Source organism: Pempheris klunzingeri, chromosome 10 (assembly GCF_042242105.1).
Source record: "Pempheris klunzingeri isolate RE-2024b chromosome 10, fPemKlu1.hap1, whole genome shotgun sequence".
Taxonomy (NCBI): domain Eukaryota; kingdom Metazoa; phylum Chordata; class Actinopteri; order Acropomatiformes; family Pempheridae; genus Pempheris; species Pempheris klunzingeri.
This window is the reverse complement of record NC_092021.1, coordinates 18,218,053-18,232,585: the sequence shown is the minus strand read 5'-3', so window position 1 is coordinate 18,232,585 and position 14,533 is coordinate 18,218,053. Positions and strand designations below refer to the sequence as shown.

Genomic DNA, 14,533 nt, shown 5'->3' with positions numbered 1-14,533 from the left:
GCCATTTTAAAAGATGATAACATGTCAGTGTTGTATTCACAGCTTCAGCGATGCACCCAAGTAGCCAAGAAGTCAATAAAATGGGTAGTAAAATACCTGTAAAATTAATGGCATCTGCTCAACTTTGTTGTAGTGCAAACTAGCAAATGTTACCATGCTAACATGCTAAACTACCATGATAAATATTTGCTAAACATCAGCATGTTAATATTATCATTCTGAGTTTGTTACCTTGGTCAGCACGCTGGCATTAACTTTTTATCTCAAGGCAGTGCCTCGTAACTGCCAAGATGCTTTATATAAACAGACCGTATATCTTTTTCACTGGAGACATTTTGACATGCCACAGCAGGAAAAGGTTTAAATAATAAAAATAACAATGGCAGAATCCCATATAGCTGTGTCATAATGTGACATATCCCTGTGCACAAGTGAAGCTCCATAAAGAAATGGCTTCCCTAGTTTGGTGAAGAAAAACATCCAACTCCTTTGGGGTAAATTGGGCTACAATGCTGACAATGAGCCAGGCCTTATCACACAACATCACTAAAACCAAAATCTTGCAGAAAGCTTTTCCAGAAGAGTGGAGGCTGTTATATGAGCATATTATTACCCATAGTTTTGGAATTGGATGTTTAGCAGTCACAAAGTGTGTGGGTGTCCACATACTATTTTGGGGAGTTCACATGGGAGTTGTGTGTAAGCTAAACACCAACTGATTATACTTGAACACATGCAATGATGTTTGCAACCGCAGTATGGTGGGACCATTAGACATTTTCCCGTCAAGACCAGAGTTCAGTTGTGTAGACATTGCTATTATACCAGTTTTCTTCATTACATTATTGTTATGAGACCTTAGAGACTTCGGAGTGAAGGCTGCATCACATAGTGTCCTCTGAGTGCCTGCGTCATGACGGCAGTCAATCTGTGCGACTTGTGTTTCATTAGCGACAGTGCTCTTATTGTGTCGGCCGCAGCGGTGTCAAATGGCAGCACCATCACTCCAGTCTGCAACAGCTGCATTTAATCAAGCGCTGCCTGGCTCTAATCAGCCTCTGCCTTACCCATCTCTGCTTGGCTCGTGGTCATCGTACTCTGACAGCAGATTTATAAGGATATGAGAATGCTCCAGTGAGACAGAAACACTCTTTAGCCTTTGCTGTATTCAGCTCACTTGTCTCGGCTGTTCTTGTTCCTGCAGCCTCCGCGGAGCACATTTGTCGAAATCACTGCAGAAAACATGAGAGACAGAATTCATTCAGGGGTTGTTTTGCCTGCCGGCTGCAGCAGTCTATCAGGAGGCATTGTGTGTGTGTGTGTGTGTGGGAAGGATGTGTCTTGGCTGATGGCCTCTTTCCCTCCAGCCTCCTTGTGGCCTTCCTCATCCGCATTACCATATGGAAACAGCTGGTCCTTGGTGGTGGGATACTCTCTGCACTGTATGAGCCTGGAGAGAGAGATGGTGGCATTGTACACAGGAAGGACGGACACAGGGAGGAGCGTTGAGGGTGGGAGGCTTGTTTAAGGAAGATTATGGATTTGGTTGTGGAAGTGTAAACCCTCTCACTAAGCTGTTAAAGCTTAAGTTTTTTTATTCTCCAAGCATTAATAGGAACACAGACTGTGTCTTTCTTTGGCTTTGAAACACTACATAGATTTACAGGCAAGCAAGCCCCTTGTTGGATGAAAAGAGGATGTCAACACAGTTCAGCCGTATGAAGAGAATTTTTGTTGTGGCGTGCATCTTAGCAACTCACTGTCCTTTTGTGCAAAAGTAGAGGAGAAACTGCTCCCTTGAAATGCACTCAAACATACCCTGGATCATTATCCAGGCTGCTACCTTAAACACTCACATTCTGTAGCTGTGATACCCTCTGCACGGGTGCAAACCAGTCACGAGGAAGCAGCCAGGCAGAAATTCTCTCGCTATGTGCCTGACAGAGCCTCCTTAGGGCGTCTATATCCAAAAAAGCGTTTCCGTGGAAATCCCTGACATTTATTTGAACTTGCATGGAAATTTTTCTCTCGCTCCAAAGACGTGGTGGCTTTTTGATGTTTGTGTGTTGTCACATTTGTCAGAAAGTGGGCGGTTGAGTCAGCCTTCAGAGTTTTATATGTGCACTGTATGATGGGTGACTGAGGACAGAAGTGGTCAGCGAGACTCTTTATCCCATTCTGATGCTGTATCAGCCTCAAAGGCCGCTGGTCCATCATCGGAGTCAGCAGTGACACTAAAAACACAGATCAAAGACGGGGTCCAACCCACTCCAGCTGCAGTGGCTTTTTGTGGCCAACTGAGCTTTTGAATGCCAGGATGGAAGGATAGGAAGGGAGGATAGCAGAGGAATTTAGACAGACAGAGTAGTTGTCTTTCTAGGTGACATTAGCTGCCACAGGGTGTGACAGATCTATAAAGCAGGGCTCTTTGTTTCTCACTGCTCTTCTGTGTCAAAGTCTTATCATTGAGGTTTTCTGAAGTTTGGTTCTCCTTTGTTTAAATAATAATATGAAATGTCACTTGGATTGAGTCGCTGAGAACAAATTAAGATTAAAAATACAAATGATTACTGAACATGGCCATAAAAACCCAGACGAGTGTTATTTTAACCAGAATTCTTTGTTGTTGTTTTTTTGTCCTCCTGTTCACAGCAAAAAGCCTCGGGCAAGATGCTGTTTGACCTGGTGTGCTCCCACATGAACCTCATTGAGGGTGACTACTTTGGCTTGGAGTTTCAGAACCATCAGAAGATGATGGTGAGTGAGGATGAAAGTGAGACTAAAATGGAGCCTCTTCTTGTACATCTCAGACTTCGTTTTGCTTAAAAGAAGCTACTTAGTGGTGCTTTTTGTAAATCTTTTTTTTTTCCCACAGGTTTGGTTAGACCATATCAAGCCAATCATCAAGCAGCTCAGACGTAAGCGTTTCTAAATATTTTACCGTTACATATTTTTTCAGGGCATCTTTGAATGTTTCATTGAGTTCTCGGGGAAAAAATAGCTGTCAACGGAATATGCTTTGTATTTTCTGCAGCCAAGCAAAGTCTAATAGGAAATTTACACCCAGTGGGTTATTACACCTGACTAAAACTAATGCAATAGATCCTCCCTCATGAAGGTTATAATGTTCTGTATTTGTTTGGACATGTAGAGAGGCGTTCATTCAACTTCATGGTTATTTTGCAGGATGTAGTTCATCATGCTATTAGATTATCTTCCATCATATTTATATTATGTGGACTTATTTATATCAGAGAGTAGAGAAAATAACAGTAATACTTGTCCTCCATCCTCTTAAATCATCATAAAATGTAATCAATATTTCTGTGCAACAGCTTCAACAAAAACTGAACATAATAGCCTTCATGAAGGTGGGATTTATTGAACGGCTCTTGCATTAGTTAGACTGCATCAGTTTTGGCAGCTGAGTGTGTTTTTCCAAAACTCATCTATCCCACACAGGACCAAAGCACACGATCCTGAGGTTTGCTGTGAAGTTCTTTCCTCCAGATCATGCCCAGCTACTGGAGGAGCTAACAAGGTGAGCTTCTTTCCCTATAATTACATTTCTTTTCATCTCTACATCATACATGTCTTCCAGTTGGCACTTGCTGCATTTGCTGTACATACGGTATGACAGTGTGAATGACTTCAGCTGTGACTGAAATCGGTTGTAGAAGCAAAATGAAACATGTGCTCTGTTTCCCAAAAGATTTATTCCCTCCTCAGCTATTCGGTTCACATGTCATAGCTGCGGTGTTTCTGATTTAGCCCTCTGGAGATTAATGATTTTCCAGGTTCTGTTTCCTCATTACAGTGCAGGCTCATGACTTGTATGTTTTCAGTGAGAGGTCGTAGAAATAATAGTCGCACAGGAAGAAATGTCCCACGCCTACTTCAGATGCTTTTCTGTACAGTCGCTAGCTGATCTTTACATTTATATGCGCATGATGCAATAATAACAATATAAATAATGAGAAGTAAATAATGTTGAATATGTGAATCATCCAGCACACATCAGACGTCTGTCGTTATTATGTCAGAGACATCTAACAGATTATCCTCGGAGATGTTTGATTTCACAGCCTGCACATCTTAGGTGTCGATATATACAAATATTTATCAATGTTTAGACACATGCAATACACACAAGAGCTGAAACAATTAGATATCGACATAAAATGAATCAGCACCAATTTTATAATAAATGAATCATCAAAGCCAATTAGTCATTCTCTGGATTCAGCTTCTCCAGAGTGAGGATTTTCTGTTTTTCTCTCCTTTTATATTAGTTTAAACTGGTTGGGTTAGTCTTTGTTGGGCAAAACTTGACATTGTGACATTGACATTATTCTTGTGTACACACCCACGTATATACATATATGTATGTAGTTATATGTTTATTGCTCAGTATTATTTTATTCAGGGCTGCTACGGCTGAAGGGACAAACCAAACTGCCAAAGTGGGCCGTCCTCCATTATGAAGTCAGGTCCATTGATGAAATTGGTTACACTTCTTATCCATGGAGGTCTGACCTTTGGCTGTGCAACAGATCATTTATTATTTAAGCAAAACATTATACCTTTTATTAAGACTATAGTGGTTCCTGGTGTGGCTTGCATCCAGACAGTCAGTAAATCTTCAATAAAATCAATCTACTTATTAATTACTGAAATCTGTACCTCAGCCAACTTCTTTGGAAGTCCTTGTGTAAAACCAAAAGATCAGACTTTGATCAGAAATCAAAGTTACAGCAACTCCCGTGGATGCTTTGTTTGAATTCAGCAGTACATGGTGTTTTTATTCTTTGTGTCCAGGTACCTGTTTGCCCTCCAAATCAAACAGGATCTTTCCTGCGGGCGTCTGACCTGCAATGACAGCAGTGCAGCACTGATGGTCTCCCATATTATCCAGTGTAAGTTCCTCATGGCTGTTTCCTCATTTAGCTCAAGAGACCAAAGAGTCGACTGATCAGATAAATGTCTTTGAAGACATGCTATGCTTTTTTCACACAGAGCTTATCATCAAACATTGTCATACAGCACACTGCACACCATTACAAATTGATTAGCTGTGTGTTGCTATGGATACCTTTCAGTCGGATGCCTGAGCATAATCTTGGAGGACTGCTTCAGGACAACCGCATGCATTGTGGTACCGATATGCAGGGAAATATAAACCAAGGAAATATCTTTTGAAAGAAAAGTGTTCTTTGTCTTTGTCTCAGTAGGGTTCAGAGACTTTGCAAGTATGTGCCAAGGAGCATTTAAGCTATTCTAGAGGCTTATTTTTTTTTCATTTTGATTTATTTGTCACATATATTTATTTAGTTGCAGGTATTTTTACAATAACTTGAACTTCTTCCTCTCTTCTCCCTGACTTTTCAGCTGAGATTGGGGACTTTGAGGAGAGCCAGTGCCGGTCACACCTCCTCAACAACAACTACATCCCCGATCAAATGCCTCTGATTGACAAGATCATGGAGTTTCACTCAAAGAATATGTGAGTTTCTAGAACTGAAGAAGGTCTTAAAATAAGGAATTTATTTGATCCAGTCATAGTTTCTGTTTAGCTCTTTTCATAAGTTCACTGATGCCATGGCTGAACAACAATTATTCTCAGCACCCACGAGCAAGAACAGCTGTTTCAGGGCTTGTGCATGTCCCTTAATGAAGTTTTATACAGGTGACACTGTCAGAAAGTCTTCCACTGAATAATTAGATTCTTTCTCAAGTGCTCTGTGTAGTTCTTTACCACATATCAGCTTAGAAAAACAATGCACTACTCTTATTAATACAAGTCCACATTGAAATTTTGTGTAGGAGTTGTGAAGTGAAGCTGGTTATTGAACGTGACTCTTTTCACACAGTACTTTTCCATTCATCAGCCTCTAGTTTAAGAGTAGTATGCTGCTGGGAGTATATAGTTGGAATCTTTCCAGATCTCCTCCCACCATCCTCCCTCAAAATGGCTTCATCAGTGCACAAATTGGAATATGTGCGTGGCCAACCCTTGTCCCACCTCTATGTTGCAGTGGGCTGTGCCAGTGATGGATACACAGTGGGCGGCTGCCACGTGAAAGGGTCTCCTTTAGATTTGTCTGCTCTCTCTGGCTGAGGCTTTCTTGATTAATAATTGTAACTGGGGTTCTTCTGGCTGAGTGCCATGCAGAGTTAAATCTCTTATTAAATACCACAGGCAGGAAACAGGAAGGCTTATCCACTGATAAGAATTAGGAAAGTTAGCATTTGCAACCCATCCCCAACCTTCCACCAGTGCTCCAAACACTCAGATAAACACCAGGATCCACTGTGAGCCCGGTCTTTCACCTCAATTAGTGAGACACACAGCAGGATGATAAGCCGGGAATTAATTTATTTGTCCAAAAATTTGCTGAAGGGATGATGAATGCTACAGTTTGCACTTATTAAGTCAAAGTGTTAAAACCTGGGAGATTAAATTTTAATTTTGCTGTGTCCTTTCACCCTCCCTACTTTATTTTCTTTTTCAAAACACAGAGTACTTTTCTATAATACCATCATGCATATTTCAGGAAAAAGTCACTGTTATTCTGCTCTACATTTTTGAACAATAAGTTATATCAGTCTCTGGCCAATCAACAGATTTCCTAGTTGGTTTTGGTCTTGTCATGGGATTTGTTGACAATGAGGAAAATGTTAGAATAAACCCTAGTCTTATATTTAAACTTGTTACGTTTTCATTTTGTGTTGCTAGAGCTCATACACCAGCAGAATCAGACTATCAGTTACTAGAAGTCGCACGTCGGCTGGAGATGTATGGGATTCGCCTTCACCCTGCCAAGGATCGTGAGGGCACGAGGCTAAGTCTGGCTGTGGCGCACACCGGTGTCCTGGTCTTTCAGGTCAGTCATACTAATTTGTAGGTCAACACTGTGTGTATAATGATGGCTGGTGTATGGCCAAATGTGATTAGAAAAACCCCTTGGGTTGAATTTTGTTTTATTTGTTTTAAGTTCACTTCAGTAGATATGTTTGTTAGTAAAAATGTTAGATATTTTTCAAAGCTTGCTGTAGAAAAGTTTATTCATTTTTCACCACCGCAGGGACACACAAGGATTAACGCCTTCAACTGGTCTAAAGTGCGTAAACTGAGCTTCAAGAGGAAAAGATTCCTCATCAAGCTGAGGCCAGATATAAATGTAAGCTACGTCTTTGAATCACATATGTATAAAAAAACAAAACCCATCAGTTTTCGGTGCTATAAGTTATGCTTTTATGTGTCCGTAGAGTTCCTATCAGGACACTCTAGAGTTTCTGATGGCCAGCAGAGACTGCTGCAAAGTCTTCTGGAAGATCTGTGTCGAATACCACGCCTTCTTCCGCCTCTTTGAGGAACCCAAGCCCAAGCCCAAACCAGTGCTCTTCACACGAGGCTCCTCCTTCAGATTCAGGTAGAGAGAATTCGCATCTTCGAGCTGCTGTGTGTCTTTCAGGGCTGCAGTCGCACAGCTGCGTCGCCCCATCACTTAACAGTCTACCACAGCTCTCCCAGAATAGCTCATTATTATCCCTCCTGTACTTGTCTCTGCAGCGGTCGCACACAGAAGCAGGTGATTGATTATGTGAAGGAGTCTGAGTTTAAAAAGATCCCGTTTGAAAGGTAAAGGCTGCAGAAACGTTTGACATATTCGGTGTAGGCGAGGGTGCTCGGATTGAATAACACTGACCTTCAACATCCTGTCTGCCAGGAAACACAGTCGGGTCCAACACAACAGTCGGGTCCAACACAACAGCCGCCTGTCACCGTTGCCTTCTCCACGCCACCATGAAGTGCCAACAGAAGTGAGTGCATCAGTCTGTCAGTGCATTCACAGCAGACATTTAGCCGTGTATGGTCCGTGTCACCTGAAGAATCTCATTACATTGTGCTTCCATGTACACAAACAAAGCTTTAATAGTACCTTTTACATTGTCACTTTACATCAATTGTTTAACACCAAAAACCACCACGTTTTTTTTTTTCCTATATTTTAAAACCTGCTTTGTTCAATACATCAAACATTTTTGTAATTCTTGGTCATATTTTTATGATTGCACACAATCCTTTTGCGTAGTATTTTGTTATTTAAAACACATTCACTACATTCATTGTTACTTTTGAGCTGTTTGGTTTCAAGTGTATAGCAGAGGACATTAAACAAACTATGGGACGCTTTTGAATGAAATGGAGAAATTAATTGATGAATGTTTTAATGGCCCTTGTGCTCCGATGCTGGGTCAGATCTTGGCAGTGTTCGCAGCAGTGTTGCGAACGCCTATGGTCCTTGGATCCCACTACATCTACTCAGAGGTCTAGTTTACACTCATGTTTACATAATGGCTAGGAGTCTTGCTACATTCATTAGCATATTTCCACTACTACTACAGTTAAGATGTCAGCAGGAATGTGCACTGTGCCTGCACATGTGCATGTACCTGTGCATCCAACAGTGCTACATTGACCCAAACTCTACAGGCTACCCTCAAGTTGGACATACTTGTTTAAATCATCAGCCTCTAGTTAGTAATAATGATTAAATTAAACATAGCCATGAATAAAATCTACTCTTGAAATACTCCAATTGTCTGCCTCTGTCTCTTCCTGTCAGAGTGGTGCTCCCGGAGTAGACTCTCCTCCACGGCGTCATTGGAAGGAGTCGGTGTTGGTGAGTGCAGAAGACCCCTCGGCCTTGAGGACAACAAGGGCGAGCCCATCTCACCAGAGGAACGGCCATGACGACCGAAGGGGGTCTGTGTCCAGGACTGAGGAGACAAGAGGCCCAACACGACAGACCCACCCAGAACATCTGAGTACAGGTCCAGCATCTCGGGCTGCTAAGGGCAGCAGCTCTTCCATCCCCTTCACTGACTGCAGTGATGTAAATAGTGAATATAACAAAGGCAGGGACCAGGTTATGAAGCTGAATCGCAGTTATAGGGAACAGGTCTTGCCCTGCTGTGGGTCTGGCTCTGGGGGCATGAACGGGCCTCTACAAGCCCAGCAGGAGAATTGTCTTGGTAGGATGCGGCACAGGGGATCCCCTTCCTCCTCTAAGCAGTCGTTTGGCATGAGCCATGAGTTGGACCAGTCTCCCAAGCCATCACACCAAAAGGTTGACCAGAGTCCTGTCCGTAGCACTGTGGGGGACCTCAGTGCCCATAATAGAGAGAGGCGCAGCAGCAGCAGCAGCAGCAGCCCTCTCACAGTGTCACCTATGGGTTCAAGGAGTGTCGTCACAGGTCCTGTCATGAACGCCTTCCATCAATCAGGCTCCCGCAGTTACGCTGAGCAGAATGGCTCTGTTCCCACTCACTTCGAGGGGGGATACTCCTCCGCCCCGAGCCTCTCTCCTCGCTTACAAAAGCCCCACAAAATGCGTCACCACTCTGACACAGACACAAACCAGAGAAATTCCTCCCCAGGGCAGGAATCACGTCCTGTCTTGTCTCGGGCCGAGCGCATGGCTGCTCTTGAGCGTCGCATGGCAGCAAATGGCCTCATGGCACCGGGCCGGTCCAGGGGCAGTTCGGGGCAGAAACGCTTGGGGCAGCCTGGTGTCATGCATGTGGGAGCGGTTCAAATGAACGAGGGCTCCCCCACCAGCGGTTCGGAGTCCAGTGAGTCTGAGGTGGAGATTAAACAGGGCAGCGGCAGCAGCCCTGTGACGTTTGGTAATCCAGCAGAGGCCAATTCCACTTCCCCTCTACCCAGGAACAAGTTTTCCTTTGGCAGCCTCCAGCTGGATGAGGAGGCAGATGAGGACGGATGCCATGCCTTCAGTGATGAGGATGGCGGACAGATTTTCAGCTGTTAGTGCACAGAGAGTTTCAAACCGTCTCCACGGGAGAGTTTTAAGGGTTTAGTTTGGGTCCAGATGGTGAAAGACAAGCAGTGTTTAGTGGTTGAGAGATTATTTGTCCTCTGAGGATGCCTCAAATCTCTACACGCCGTGCTCACACTAGTCTTGTTAAGCACAGCCCTACCTACTAGAAGCACTTTTTGTTCCCAGCATCAGTCTCTCTTTCATCGGGAGCCGCTTCCCTTGGTGAGATTTCATGAGGACTGAATCTTGTTTGTTGACTGAATGGGGTTTATCTTTCAGTCTCCCATTTCTTTGATTGTATTAACGTGTCCCTGCAGAAATACACAAGTGCCGTGTTAGAATATAACACTTACTAGCTAGTAATGAACTAAAACTACAGAGACTTAGTGTCTTTATTTGTGTCCCTTTTAAAACTCGAGAATGGTCAAAAGAGAATTTATCGTTACAGTTGCACTTTTTCTTTGCATTCTTGGATGTTTAGAACAAAGCAGACAACAGTGTGACTCGTTGAATGTTTGGTTCAGTCTTTATGCCTCAGATGCCTTATGACTTCCTATAGGGAAATACACATATCCAATCATTATTGTCCATAGACATTTATATTTCCTATTAGATTAAGTTAATACAGTTTTTCTGCATTGCACACTTTGTACTCATCATACGTCTGAGACGAAGTCTGGAAAGACTCATGGGTGTCTGATTGTGGCAGTAATTGGTGACTCTGAGGGCATTTACTGGGCATAATTCTGCTGTCTTGTTTGATTTATATTCTTGAGCTGGCTTGTGATTGTTGTGAGAGTAGTAAGCTCCGTCTGAAGTATTTGGTGGCGGAGTGGAAACTAATTGATATACTGCAAATACTGATTTGGACATCTGATTAATATCCAGTATTGTTTATGTTTACAGTACCTTCTGCTCTTTGCCTATTTCTGTTTACTTTTATTCCTAACGGTGGTAGAAATCAGCGAGATATTCAGCAACAGGAGTAGAAATAACCTTACAATATATTTGTGAATATTGTCTGATAGGTCAGAAAGCCCAGCAGCGGCTTGGTCAGGCTCAGGTAAATGTCTGTTGCAGTGGTAGATTAGCTACTCCATAACAGTGTGTGGCTCTTTTGCTCACTACGCTATGCTCTATGCTCACTTTACTCTGCACTTGAATCATGCTTGAGTTTCTCTGGCTGTAATTTGGTATCAAGCTAAGTCCTCTGACAGCTATAGTGCCCACAAAATCCAGTTGTTTCTAAAGGTTGCATAGTTCTCAGTCTTAACAAAATGCCACAGCACTTTTATTTTGCTCTCTCTGCCCTCGTGTTTATTTGTGTTGTTGAAAAAGAGTCTTTATATCATATTTCTGGTATTTCTTTTCTGTCTTTGTCCAATGTAAGCATGAAACTGTCTTATCTTTTCTGTTTTGTTTCCCAGCCGTAACTGCATGTAAACCTGTTTTGTCACTCACCACTGTCTGTGTGGTAGAAAGAGGTGAGACTGCCAGTATCTGGGTTCACTCCTCTGCAATGATCCAGCTAACGCTTAATTATTCCAGAGCCGATAGAACATCAGGGTAAGAACGACAGGAGCTTGGGAATATGCAGGAAAATAGAAGCAGGTTTTAGTAACTATGTACGTGTGTGTGTGTGTGTGTGTGTGTGTGTGTGTGTGTGTACTGTAGCAGTGAAAGGCAGTTTAAGGGCAACACCTCAAAGCACAGACTCTCTTGGCTCATCCATCACTGTCGACTGCCTGTGCAGCGTGGTGCTACATTTCTAGCACTGACGTCAAGCAGTAAAGTGAGATTTTTATTTGTATGTGTGTCTTGATCAACGTCTTTCTAGATTATTTAATATTTCAACATCGCCAGTGGCTCCATCCCATTTTTTAAGTTAGTCATTTGGGACATGATGATGTTGCAGCCACAATGGGCACCCCAGTAGTCTAAAGCTTAAAGTACATACTACTATATAATGCAAAGTCCCAGGGTTCATTTTCCGGGGGGGGGGGCTTTGTTGTATGCTTTACCCCTCTCTTTCTCCCCTTTTCAGTCTGCCACTCTACTATCATCCATCCAATAAGGGCAAAAAAAAAGAAAGGTTTAAAACCAGACAGTAGTGGACATGAATGTTTTCGTTTTGTGCAGATTATTGTTACACAGCACCTACAAAAATGTTCGAGTGTGAATGTGCCTCCTGATTATTAATGTCCCAAGAGGCAAAACTTTCAAAGCGGCATAATGTAGATTAGTGCAGCACTATGAAAGAGTGTTTATTTGTCAGTTGTCACTGGATCACTGCAGTGTGAGGGAACCCACTCTGGTGCACAAAGCTGTCCCACAGACCTGGAATGACATTGTATTGTACAAAGACAAAGTCATTTGGAGCAGATAGATTTAACTCCAAACCATTTAACATGTGTCGGTTCGGCTAAGAGTCCCGGGTCTGTGGGCGAGACTTGTGTGTATTTTTCAACCACTGGTGTCCTTCAGGGTTTGTTTCCAATGCATGCTGCACTAAACCAGGACTGAGGCGTGGTACACATCATGCTGCTCTGCCCTGGCTGCTCTCTGCATGTACTGTATGTACTGTGATATACAGGTAGAGCTCTCAGTCACTTCACTGTAATTTCTTAATCTAGTATAACAGACAGGAGAATGTGAGCAGACTTTTTGGACTAGGAAATCATGCAGCATGTATGATTAGGGACTGAATTTTTAAACATGGTATTACTATACACTTATTTTTACAGCTCACTGTGTCACTTTTACAATTAAATTGATGTAAAACTGATTTGTATTCATGGACTGAATAATGCATGCATGTTTCCTCATTACCGTCTGAGTTTTAGAGCAATAACGCAATTATAACGGAAGTGTCACAAAGCTGTTTATTCAAAAACCTTTGCGCTGATAAAGGTTTGTTTATTATTTAATATTAGCTAAGACCTAGAAGATTCACTCTTCTTTTACTGCACTTTCCCTTCTGTCTCGTTCACTCACTCCGTGTTCCTCTGCACGCTCAGCTGGCTTTGACCTTTTTTTTTGCTGCTTTTCTGAAGATTTATATTCATTAAACAATGTACATATATTATTTTAGAGTCAATAAAGATGTCCTTTATGAAGTGAGATTTTCTGAATCTTCTTTGTGAGATCCCAGAAGTTGGTGTCTAGACCTTTCCACTTCACTCTCCCTGTAGTTTTGTAGTGTTGGTTGTTTTTCTGTGTGTATACTGTAGTTCCTTTCCACTCTCATTTGTAGCAGTCTTGTAGATGTTTACTGTGGTTTCCACTCCTTCCCTCTGTAGAGTTTCAAGTCGATCCTTCCCAGAGTTGTGCTGGTGCGTTGAGCTAGTTGCATCTAGGAGTTGCGCTGGTTTGTGTGCATGTTGTACCGTTTTATTTGTGTCTACACAGCAGAGGACAGCAGAGGGAACGTAGTAAGTAAGGTCAGTGAACATCATCAGTATAGATGCCACTAAGTAAGCTATTCCTCTTGATCATCCTGCAGTACGTGTCTCAGCCTGTGTATTGATTGACGTGGCACAAAGACTGCCAGAGCTGTCTGGACTGTAGAGTGAGTCATGGCTGACATTTCACTTTCTGCAGACGTATCCCCCAGCTAGACCTCATTACGTTTTCCTGTGTGGCTGAGACAGTCTCTGATCCTGGGTCAAACTATGTTTGTAAATACTTTATATATTTTGGTGTAGCCAGCATAGTTTCCAATGACTGATGTTTGATGAGGATATTTTATTTTCAAAATAGTTGGTCATTAACTTTCTGTCAATCAACTAACAATTATATGACTACTCACCTACTTTTCTGTGACTTATATCCATGACTTCATGTGGATTCTCAAGTATTTTTGTCCAGATCTCTCTTGCTGTTTTTATGTATATTTGAGTCACTCACTTTTTTTGTTTTCTCTCCTCACTTCGGTTTCTGAATGGGCCCCCGTGCAGAAGTGGTGTCCAACAGCCCTCACCTGTCTGCGTCCTCAGGTCACTCCCATGGCATGGTCAACGGTCAGAAGTCTCTGGAGCTGTGCAGTCACAGTCCCAACGGCCGACAGCCCTCCCCCCTCACCAGCCCACTGCTCAATGATGCCTGCAGTGTTCGCACTGATGATGAAGATGAGGTTCGGAGGAAGGTTTGTGATTTAATGGCAAGCTTCTGTTGATTAAAACCAACAATAATCGCCCCAAAGTTGCTTTGTTTTATCAGTTTTTTAGGATTTTTTTTTAACTTGTGCCTCAAAGCCACTACCAAATACTCAAAATAGCACTGGACCTAGATTACCTGTCCTAAATAAAGCTCCACAGGGGCTGAAGACCGAGTATTTTCCTGCAAATCTACTCAGATATATTGGTTAGACAGAAGATAGTTGTTCTTACTCACATTTTCCTCCTGTTGTGATGTCTTTGCAGAGGTTTCCAACAGATCGGGCCTACTTCATCGCCAAGGAGCTGCTGACCACAGAAAGGACGTATCTGAAGGACCTGGAGGTGGTGACTGTGGTAAGATGAGCCAAGTCCGCTAGCCAACACGCTGCTCCACTGTTTGTTATCTGCTGCGCTGTCCTCTGGAGAGAAAACATTGATTATTCCGGTTAGCTGCTCCATTGCGGAGCACCCGCCAAAACACAGAGTCAGGCAGTGACACAGGGATATTTTGGCAGATGCAATTTCATTTTT

General features: G+C 42.7%; 1 protein-coding gene across 1 annotated transcript in view; it reads left to right on the top strand.

Annotated features, from left to right (window-relative positions):
- Positions 1-14,533, top strand: part of LOC139208952 (FERM, ARHGEF and pleckstrin domain-containing protein 1-like) — a 46,347-nt gene that overhangs the window by 20,985 nt on the left and 10,829 nt on the right. The window contains exons 2-14 of the mRNA XM_070838755.1: positions 2,653-2,757; positions 2,876-2,918; positions 3,463-3,541; positions 4,819-4,916; positions 5,389-5,503; positions 6,737-6,884; positions 7,086-7,181; positions 7,270-7,433; positions 7,574-7,642; positions 7,731-7,824; positions 8,631-8,838; positions 13,802-13,989; positions 14,267-14,356. Coding sequence (XP_070694856.1) covers positions 2,653-2,757; positions 2,876-2,918; positions 3,463-3,541; positions 4,819-4,916; positions 5,389-5,503; positions 6,737-6,884; positions 7,086-7,181; positions 7,270-7,433; positions 7,574-7,642; positions 7,731-7,824; positions 8,631-8,838; positions 13,802-13,989; positions 14,267-14,356 — 1,497 coding nt within the window. The remainder of the gene's footprint in view (positions 1-2,652; positions 2,758-2,875; positions 2,919-3,462; positions 3,542-4,818; positions 4,917-5,388; positions 5,504-6,736; positions 6,885-7,085; positions 7,182-7,269; positions 7,434-7,573; positions 7,643-7,730; positions 7,825-8,630; positions 8,839-13,801; positions 13,990-14,266; positions 14,357-14,533) is intronic.